This window comes from Piliocolobus tephrosceles, chromosome 8, assembly GCF_002776525.5.
Source record: "Piliocolobus tephrosceles isolate RC106 chromosome 8, ASM277652v3, whole genome shotgun sequence".
Lineage (NCBI taxonomy): Eukaryota > Metazoa > Chordata > Mammalia > Primates > Cercopithecidae > Piliocolobus > Piliocolobus tephrosceles.
The window spans coordinates 138,631,457-138,641,718 of record NC_045441.1 but is presented as its reverse complement, the minus strand read 5'-3'; the positions used below and the strand labels follow the sequence as shown (position 1 = coordinate 138,641,718).

Sequence of the window (10,262 nt, the reverse complement as noted above, 5' to 3'; positions counted from 1 at the left end):
GAAAGGGGGAGGGGAAGGGAACCGAGGTGAGGCGAGGAAAGGAGAAGGAAGGGAAACCGCGGTGGGGGAGGAGAGGAGGGCGGGGAGGAGAGAACGGGGTTGGGGAAAAAAGCTGAGAGGAGGAGGGCGGGTGTTGGGGAGGAAGGAAAAGAGGAGGGGGAAAGGAAGGGAGAGGGCGTGCAGCCAGGGAGGGAGATGGAGCGGGGGAGAACCGGGAGGGCAGGGAAAGACAGCCCGGAGTCTGGGAGGGGGAGGGGAGCGCTGCCGCCCAGGCGGCCTGGAGCGGAGGGTCAGAGGAGGCGGTGGCAGTGGAGGGCCGACCCCGAGGGGGCCTCGAGGGGTTGGCCCTGCAGGGCGCGGGCGGGCGGAGCCTGAGGGGCGGGGCCGGAGGCGGAGCCGGGGCGCCGGCCCGATTCGCCCGGAGAGAGGGCGGAAGGCAGGGGGAGCGGGAGGGGCGGGGCAGAGGGAAGGCTGCCGGGGAGATGGGGGGAGGGGAGTCTGCTGGGGGAAGGGCGGGGGAGCCGCGGGAGGCGGAGCAGGGAAGGGGCAGCAGGGGCGGTGTCCGGGCCTTGGGCAGCAGCCCCGCGCGGGTGAGAGGTGGTTTTATGGTAGTGGTTTAGGGAGAGGCAGTCATTTTCTACCTATAAGAGGATCCTCTCGAGGACCTCCCCAAGCAGTACCCCTAAAGTGACACTCACTCCCGTCCCAGGGCTGGCTGCTATTTCACCAGCTCGGGCAGTGACAGCTGGAGGGCCTAGGAGATGCAGTTTCCCACTCCCCACCCTAGGCTCCCACCCTCAAGCCTCTCCCCAGAGAATCGAATCTTTACTGCACTTCCCCAGGCAAGGACACTGGGGCTTGGAGTTGCAGTGCTGATGGGCTGGGGCTTGCGGGTGAGAGACCTGCCCGGTGAGGGGGTGGCGTGGCTGGTTTCCAGAGCTGACAGAAATGGTTTCAAGGCCTTCTTGGGCCACCTAAAAAGATCTCTTGGCTTTCTGAAATCCAGTTTCCCTAACATCCCCCAGTACCTGGAGGTGTTACCTTTGGAGCTCCTGGAAGAGCCCACAGGGAGAGGTTGGGCAGAGCCAGGGCCCAGGTGGAAGCTGGCGTGGGAAAAATCTGAACAAGGCTGTCTTTTCTCCATAGGGTCTGTGGCCGATCCCCAGGAGGAGCTACTCTGGGTTACCATGAGAGAGACCTTGGAGGCCCTCAGCTCCCTGGGTGAGCTGGCAGAAATGAAGGGACTTGGGGAAAAGCTTAGGAGGATTCAGGAGCATCTACAACTCAGACAAGAGAGCCACCCTCAGGCAACCCTGAGGCCCCAGGGGCCTGTAGGGCAGCCTCCTTTTCTGTAGCATGGGGTGTCTGAATGCCTGGACCATAGTAGAGGCTGTGCTCCAGACCGTCTGCACACTTGGGCACTCACAGAGCACAGTCATATTTACATCTATGCTATCTCTTCCTTCTGTCCTTTTTGACTCAACTCAAAGGGACTGAGGTTGATACCTGTCCGTGTCCATGCTGGTGAGAGACCCTGTCCTTCCTGAGCAGGTTGGGAAAAGTCTCTTGGGCAGGCTGGGAAGGGGACGAGCCCCCGCCTCTGATGACTTGTTCTGTACTGGATGCTTTACTTGGAACCATCCTTCTGCCTGTAACAGGATTCTCTGTGGGACAGCCAGAGATGGTCCCCCAAAGTGAGCCCAGGGAAGGATCCCATAATGTCCAGGAGCAGATGTCCTCTTCTAGGGAAGAGAGAGCACTGGGGGTGTGCTCAGGTAGGTAACAGGAACCATGGAGAGGCTCAGGGAGGAGTCTGCCTGCTTTCTTCCTGCCCGCCCTACCTTCGTCCCCTTCTTCCCTCCCTCCTTCCTCCCTCCCTCCCTCCCTTCCTTTCTTCCTTCCCTTCATCAAATATTTATTGAGCACCTACTATGTGTGGGATGCTATTCTAAACATTTGGAATACCTCAGTGACCAAATAGCCAAAGATCCCTACCTTCAAGAGCTTAATCCTAATGAGTGCAGCGAGTCAGCAAACCATAAATAAGGAAATTTATAAACTATGTTCAAAGATGATAAGAGCCCTGGGAGAGAGGATAATGTCTGGTGAAGTGGGTTGACGGGGGGCCGAGACTACTGTCGGTGAGGGTGGGTGGCGCATGTTATAGGATTAAATAGGGTGGCGAGACTGGGTTTCTTTGGGAAGGTAAGATTTGTGCAGGATTTGAAAGAGCTGGGGGAAGCTGGGCATGGTGGCTTATGCCTGTATTCTCAGCCCTTTGGGAGGCCAAGGTGGAAGGATTCCTTGAGCCTAGTTCGAGACCAGCCTGGGCAACATGGCGAGACCCTGTCTCCACAAAAAAATTAAAAATTAGCCGGATGTGGTGGCTCCTGCCTGTGTTCCCAGCTACTTGGGAGGCTGGGGCAGTAGGATCCCTTGAAGCCCAGGCTGCAGTGAGGTATGATCATGCCACTGCACTCCAGCCTGGGTGACAGAGAGGACCTTTCTCTTGAAAAATAAAAGAGGTGAAGGAGACAGCTCAGCAGATTTGGGAAAAGTGCTTCAGGCAGGAGTACAGCCAGAACAGAGCACTAAGGCAGGAATGTGCCTGACTTTTGACATCCTGGTTCTCCCCAGTGATTTGCTTGGAACCAAGGTCCATCTGGGGGCTGGGAAAGCCCTAGCCCTTCTCCTAGGGGCCTCCCTTGCTTCCGCTGTCTTACATACACGTATTCCACAAGCTCCTCACAGTGGTGGCTCTTGTGACCTTGTGGTCCATCTCATACATACGCTTAGCAGCTGCCCTGCTTGAAGGAGTCTGAGGCAGCCCCTGGGAAGCCAGGAACTCAGCCCCTGAATTCAGGATGTGGGAGGAACCCTGTGGGCCCTGCTGGAGCCAGGGTTTCAAATGTTCCTTCTTCCCAGCACCAGTGGGGCCCTTTGGCCATCTGTGATATCTCCAGAGTCCTTGAGGTATCCTATTCTCTGCCAGGGCACAAGGCCCCCACACCGGAGGAAGGTGCCCGCACAGAACAAGCTGAGGCTCCCTGCAGAGGCCAGGCGTGCACAGCACAGAAGGCTCAGCCTGTGGGCGCCTGCCCAGGTGAGTCTTCCTGTCACTTCATTCCCACCATGGGCTCGGGCCAAGGGAACGGGGCCCAGCAAGCTCTGGAGCTGCTATCTCATGAGGCAGGTAATCCCCCAAGACAAGCAGTCCAGGCCCTTCCAACCCAAGTTGAGTTCAGCACCTTTCTGCTGTGGAGATTCAGTGCTGAAAGGGAATTTCACATCTGTAGATGGCAGGAGTCAGACAGGCTGGTCACCAAAGAGAAACACAGCCTCCCCTCAAATGCCTTCTAGAACTCCTGCCTCCCCCTCTTTATTTCCCCCAGTCTAAGTCTAATTACAGTTGCCATGAAGATACATGGCTTTGATCAGCCTTTTCACTGCCTCTCCCCTGACATGCTGCCTTCCCCAGCTTCCTCTGATCGTGAGGGTACCCAGATGCTCCACATCTGCTGTATTCAACTCATCTCCTCACACCCAGGGTGATCAAACTGCTCATTCTCTCTCAACAATCCCACCATTACTTCCTTCCACTACCACCACCCTTATTACCTTTTGCCTGAGGAATATCATTTATTCTGCAAGGATTTATTGAGCACCTACTACATACAGGCTGTGTTAAGTATAGGGGAAAGAGATGAACTGTAGAGTTACCTGGGCCTGGTTTGAATCTTTGCTCTGCATTTACTAGCTGAGTGTCCTTGGATAGGCCACCTTGCCTCCAGGAGCTTCGGTTTGTGAAGGTTTGACAGTGTGTTTACACCACTTCATCTACAGTTGGTCCTCAATAAGTGGCAGCAGTCCCCATTTTTATCAGACATATAGAAACACCTTTCTTATTAGACACAAAAGAAATGGAACACAAAATGTCTGCACCCTAGAAGAAAAAAATCTGGTTGAAATGACCTTAATATGAGCCAGAACAAAGAATTAAAAGAACAGTATAAAGGCAAGTCACAAATAAGTACAAAAGTGTTAACAGTAAGTGCTATAGGAGTTTATGCTAAAAGATCCACGTGCATTGGGAATTTGTCAAAAAAAACAAACATTAATTTGTGCTGCATTTTGAGAAAGGTGTAAACTTCAGTTCTGAAAGGGGTGGGGTGGAGAATGGGAAGACGTTCTAGGGTGAGAAGATCTTGAAGCAGGAAAGGGGAGGAGAGCAGCTTGGCTGAAGTGGAAGGTCCATGCCTGGGAGAAAGAAAGTTGGACTTGGGTGGGGTGAGCCTCAGATACAGCTGGAACCTGTTTTATCTTCAAATAATAGGGTGCTGGGCTGGGCACTGTGGCTCATGCCTGCAATCCCAGCGACTCAGGAAGCTGGGGTGGGAGAATTGCTTGAGGCTAGGATTTCAAGACCAGCCTGGGCAACACAGCGAGACCCCATCTCTGAAAAAATAAGAAATATTAGCTGGGCATGGTGGTGCACACCTGTAGTCACAGCTGCTTGGGAGGCTGAGGTAAGAGGATCACTTGAGCCCAGGAGTTTGAGGCTGCAGTGAGACATTATCATCCCATTGCACTCCAGCCTGGGAGACAGAGCAAGACCCTGACTCAATTAAAAATAAATAAATAGGAGCTATTGATGATTCTTGAGTAGAAAAGTGAAGAGTGCCACAATGAAGGTGAAAGCAGTATCACAGTATGATAAGTAGACAGGAGTGTGGAGTCAATGAACTGATAGAAGACACTGGGAGTACCTCTGATTGTGGAAGTCCATGCGTGATGGAATCAAGGCTCAGGCCAGACAGGAACTCAAATGATCTGATTCAGTGATTCACAAATGAGAGTCACTTTGGGAGCTTTAAAGATGAGAACACATTCGTGGGCCTTGCCCCCATTTGTGCATTTTCTCAAAGTTCCCCAGGAGCTGATGATGCAAAACAAGCGTAAGAGCTTTAAACTACTCCAACTCTTAGACAAAGGGAAAACTTTCTTAGCGGACTAAGAAACATAACTCAAAGAGGTTAAGTGACTGAACCAAAGTCACACTCCTAGTTAGTGACAGAGGAGAACCTAAGTTGGACCCTCTCGTCTGGACCCCGGGCTCCTTCCTCTTGGCTGGACCACTGCAGCACCCGAGAGGGGCAACACTCCAGTGGAATCCCCTGCAACCTGCCCTTAGGCTGAGGCTCCCCCAGAGGGCCCTCCTTGCTTCTCCAGAGCCAGTGTTCACTAGTTCCCCAGACCCTGTAAACTCCATCCTGGTCTTCCTAAATGTTGATTTCCCCTTCAGCTGTCCAGCAGGAAAGAAGGGAGTAGCAGGAGTACGAGGGCACCCTGGTTCCTTGGCCACTAGAGGTAAGGTGGGCTGGGGGTGGGGGTTAGAGAGCAAGAGAAGCAGCCCAGGTGAGATGTCAAAGAACAAGTTTTCAAGGCCACCAGGAAAGGAGGCTCTAGTCCTAAGGTTAAAGTCAGCCAGGGCTCAGTTTGGGAAGGTCAGGTGTGTGGTAAGAAAGCTGCTGAGCCGCGGCCAGTTTGCAGTACCAAGGAGAGCTGCTGGACCAGAGATGGAGACTGAGGTCCCAGAAAGGCACTGCTGGAGCAGGAAGATCTGGGCCAGCCACCAAAGGGATGTGAACCTGGAGCGAAGCAGGACTGAAGCTTGGGCAACCTTCCTCTTCAGGGGTGCCGGAGGGCTCCTGGGCACATCCAGGCCGGGGAAGAAGCCCCCGGGAGGGGTGTGGTGTTCACACGCATCACAGGCTTCCGAGAGTGCAGGAGGCCTGAGAAAAGCTGCGGATTTGGTCACTCTCAGGAACCGTTAGGTAGAGTGGAGAGCACAGCCAGACCGCAGGGCTCCAGGAAGTGGAGATCCTGTGGTTAAATAAGCGTTGCCACACGTGGAGCTCAATAGACAATTCTTGTTTTGACCTTTCAGGAGACGAGTGGATGATTCGGAAGGTGAAGGTGGAGGATGAGGATCAGGAGGCAGAAGAGGAGGTCGAATGGCCCCAGCATCTATCGTTACTTCCCAGCCCCTTTCCCGCGCCTGACCTGGGGCATCTGGCTGCCGCTTACAAACTGGAGCCAGGGACCCCGGGGACACTGAGTGGGCTCGCGCTGTCCGGGTGGGCTGCGATGCCCGAGAAGCCCTACGGCTGCGGGGAGTGTGAGCGGCGCTTCCGGGACCAGCTGACGCTGCGACTGCACCAGCGGCTGCACCGGGGCGAGGGTCCCTGCGCCTGCCCGGACTGCGGCCGCAGCTTCACGCAGCGCGCCCACATGCTGCTGCATCAGCGCAGCCACCGCGGGGAGCGGCCTTTCCCGTGCTCCGAGTGCGACAAGCGCTTCAGCAAGAAGGCCCACCTGACCCGCCACCTGCGCACGCACACGGGCGAGCGCCCCTACCCGTGCGCTGAGTGCGGCAAGCGCTTCAGCCAGAAGATCCACCTGGGCTCGCACCAGAAGACCCACACTGGCGAGCGGCCCTTCCCCTGCACAGAATGCGAGAAGCGCTTTCGCAAGAAGACGCACTTGATTCGGCACCAGCGCATCCACACTGGCGAGAGGCCCTACCAGTGCGCGCAGTGCGCACGCAGCTTCACGCATAAGCAGCACTTGGTGCGGCACCAAAGGGTGCACGAGGCGGCCGGCCCTGCCAGGCCTTCTCCCGACGCCTCCGCTTCTCCTCATTCCACTGCCCCGTCCCCCACCCCATCCCCTCCCGGCCCAAAGCCTTTCGCCTGCTCCGACTGCGGCTTGAGCTTCGGCTGGAAAAAGAACCTCGCCACGCACCAGTGTCTGCACCGCAGCGAGGGTCGCCCCTATGGGTGCAACGAGTGCGCACTGGGCGCCACCGTGGATCCCCCTGCCGCCGAGCCCCTGGCCAGCGCGCCTGGCGGACCGGGCTGCGGCCCAGGATCCGATCCTGTGGCGCCCCAGCGCGCCCCCTCGGGCGAGCGGTCCTTTTTCTGCCCGGACTGCGGGCGCGGCTTCGCCCATGGGCAGCACCTGGCGCGGCACCGGCGCGTGCACACGGGCGAACGGCCCTTCGCCTGCACGCAGTGTGACCGCCGCTTCGGTTCGCGGCCCAATCTGGTCGCCCACTCCAGGGCCCACAGCGGCGCCAGGCCTTTCGCCTGCGCTCAGTGCGGCCGCCGCTTCAGCCGCAAGTCGCACCTGGGCCGCCACCAGGCAGTGCACACGGGCAGCCGCCCCCACGCCTGCGCCGTCTGCGCCCGCAGCTTCAGCTCCAAAACCAACCTAGTCCGCCACCAGGCGATCCACACAGGCTCCCGCCCCTTCTCCTGCCCACAATGCGGAAAGAGCTTCAGTCGCAAGACCCACCTGGTGCGGCACCAGCTCATTCACGGCGAAGCCGCCCAAGCGGCCCCGGACGCCGCCCTGGCAGCCCCAGCCTGGTCCACTCCCCCAGCGGTGGCGCCGCCCCCGCTCTTTTTCTGAGCCTAGTTCTCACCAGGACCCTTTTTTGCCTACAGTTTCGAGAGGCCCGTGCCATGAGACCGCCTGGGGTGAGCGCGGTGGCCTGGGCAGCTGCCCGAAGATTTGGCCTCCGCGGGACTCCTGTGTCCTTCCCGCAGTGTCTGCGTCCGCACAGGATACCCAGCTTGGACCTCCTAGGACAGAAATGCGAGCGAACCCTTGCTGGGAACAGTTGAGACTGAAGTTCTTGGAAGGCTCCCACCCAGGTGCCCCGTTGGAAAGCAGATATTTCCTGGACCCAGCGCGGCCTCAACCAGGGCGGGAAAGAGTGGTTATTTATGTACTTAAAGTTTCATTAAAATTAAAATCAGAAAGTTCTGGGGCTGTTAAATGAATTGGGGGAGGGAACCCCTGACTCTCCTTAGCCACTGTCCCAACTCCATCCACACACAGACCACCCCCCTCCACTTGCCCTTCTGTCCTGGGTGAGTTACATTTAGCCAGCTGCTGTTAATTGGTTCTCCCAAATCAAAATGTAATATACTTACTCACCAAACCACCACCCTGGCTCCTGCTTCTAGCTCGGAAGTATAAGGAAGGAACATTAGGGTGCATTTCACTCACGCCACGTGTCACAGACTGGAGCTGAAGGAGGCAGGCCGTCCTTTGGCGTGGGCTTGGGAGCTCTGTGCGGTCTCTGCAGCTCTCCTGGGGAATTCGGAGCTGGGTGGCCTGAGGAAGAAGGTGGCACATCCACTGCAGTTGAAAGTTGCTTTCACATCGCACTCGCAACAAGTCCTTTCTTGAGGCTGCTGGGTCCAGAAGTCTCTGTATTGCCCTTCTCCAGCCTAGGCAGGTATGAGAGCTAGGGCTGCCTGGCCATGAGCGGGGAGGGTAGGATAATGGGGAGCCTATGGGGCTTGTAGTGAGTAGTCTTGGGTTTGACCCCGCTCTGCCTCTCGTCGGACTTGGAGCCCAGCATTATTCATTTCCCAGTGAGCGGGATGAGAGGCCAGAGCAGTGGCCTGAGAGATGGAAGGGCCTTTCACACCTGTGAAGGAGTTTAGACCGTGTCCAAGAGAGGGGGAACCATGGCAAGGTTAGACAGGGCAGGAACAGGGCCACGCTTACAGTCCTGCATTTTGGAAGGATGTTTGGCTAGACAACTCCGGAGCGAGACCGGAGGCCTGCGCATCAGTTGTCCTGGTGACAGGTGGTGGTGACCTGGGACCATAGTTGTGTCAGAGGAAACAGAGAAGTGATGGATTCAAGAGACACTTAATAGGCTTAATAGGCAGAGGACACAGGACCTGTTGACTAGTGTGGGTGGGGGAATCAATGAGCTTGGCCCGATTTCTGCTTGCCACTGACTGGATGACAATGGCATACTCCCAGAAGGGAGACGCGGTGTTGGGGACAGCTTCGTGCTGGAGGAGCAGTCCTGCATCTGCTGAGTTGTGAGCAGTGCCTGCCCAGCAGGAAGGAGGCTGTGTGGGTGGAGAGCTAAGAAGAGGGCTGGGATGCAGACATAGAGCTGAGAATTATCCGCATGTGCTTCTGAAGCTATGGGGGAGTGGATGATCTTCCCAAAGAACTGAGTGTGGAGTGAGAAATTGGGGGCCTGAGACAGAAGCCTCTGGGACACCAACATTAGGGGATGGCACCAAGAGAGGACTGTAAACAAGATTGGAGAGTGGAGGTGCAAGGACTGGACAGGAAAGCCCCAGGTGGAGGTGACAGAGGAGCCGAGGAAAGACGGGCTTCAGAGAGGAGGAGGCCGCTGGAGGCTAGAGAGAGGTCACTTAGGCAAAGGACTTCCAAACCCTTTGGATTTCGCTGCAAGGCAAATCCAGGTCTTGGTGAGAGCAGCATCAGGAGCAGCTGGGTCAGAATTCAGATCATAATGGTGAACTACAAAAGCAAAATCCCAGAGAAGGTAGGAGACAATGAGACCTGGACGCAAGTGAGGGAGGGGTGTTGGCCGGAAAGCCTGTCAGAGGAGGCATGAATGCAGGTGTGTTTATGAGTTTCATGGCCAAAATGAGTCGGTGACTCCAAGTTACTTTAAATATCTTGAAATGTCACGTAAAAATCTGGACTTCCAGCTTCTGTTGTGAAAAAAGCAAAAGGTTTAGCAACTGGTGGCTGAAGCTGAGTGGAATTTGGCCTCTTTGGACTAAGGGATCAGAGTCCTCAGCACTCCCCCTCATCCTAAAGCCCAACTAGGCTTCTCTGAGGTTCCCTACCCAGCCTGTTAGGCACAGAGCTTGTGATTCCAGCTAAAAAAAAAGTCGTTTCACAGACTTTATAATCAAACACATAAAAACAATGTTTGTGTTGGTTAGACCAATGTTTTCCTTTCTTGAAACATTCTGGAATTCTCGTGTAAGAACAGCTTTTAGATCTTACAGCATATTTGGTGAGGCCTACCATGTGCCAGACGTTTTCAGGATTTCACATTATTTTAAAGATTCTCTACAAGGCATGAATATCTTTGTCCTTATTTTTTAGCTTGTTTGCAAATAGTCAAAGTTTGTTTAGCATCCAGTCTGTCAGTAGCCAACTCAGAAGACGTCTGCTCAACAAATGCACCGTGACTGTGATGAAAGACTGAGGTTTCTAAAGGCTCTTCCCAGGGAAGAGTTCTAGACTCAGAAAGTGATGGCCTCACTAAAATCAATATCTACCATCACCACCCCCATGTCACCCCAGGTCTGAGCCACCCCAGGTACAACTACCTTCATAAGGCACCAGACTTTTGACTTTAGAACCACATCCTGGTATGTGAAAATGCTCAGAGAAGTAAAGCA

At 55.4% G+C, this 10,262-nt stretch overlaps 1 protein-coding gene across 3 annotated transcripts; it reads left to right on the top strand.

Annotated features, from left to right (window-relative positions):
• Positions 1–588: 588 nt before the first annotated feature.
• Positions 589–7,826, top strand: ZNF467 (zinc finger protein 467). 3 transcript variants are annotated; one of them, XM_023225433.3, is made up of 4 exons: positions 590–1,221; positions 1,659–1,775; positions 2,993–3,103; positions 5,948–7,826. In XM_023225433.3, exons 1-4 carry the CDS (start codon positions 762–764, stop codon positions 7,471–7,473), a joined length of 2,214 nt encoding a protein of 737 aa, XP_023081201.1. In that variant the 5' UTR covers positions 590–761; the 3' UTR covers positions 7,474–7,826. The 3 variants fall into 3 exon arrangements, with proteins under 3 accessions (XP_023081202.1, XP_023081203.1, XP_023081201.1); XM_023225434.3 differs by lacking the exon at positions 1,659–1,775 and having other exon boundaries at positions 589–1,221; XM_023225435.2 differs by lacking the exons at positions 1,659–1,775; positions 2,993–3,103 and having other exon boundaries at positions 589–1,221.
• The last annotated feature ends 2,436 nt before the right edge of the window (positions 7,827–10,262 follow it).

Excerpts from the sequence above, each read along its gene's own strand:
- ZNF467 (XM_023225433.3), top strand. The coding sequence starts at position 762 with ATGCAGTTTCCCACTCCCCACCCTAGGCTCCCACCCTCAAGCCTCTCC. Across the intron at positions 1,776-2,992 it reads AGCACTGGGGGTGTGCTCAG|GGCACAAGGCCCCCACACCG; the intron begins GTAGGTAACAGG and ends ATTCTCTGCCAG. Across the intron at positions 3,104-5,947 it reads GCCTGTGGGCGCCTGCCCAG|GAGACGAGTGGATGATTCGG; the intron begins GTGAGTCTTCCT and ends TTGACCTTTCAG.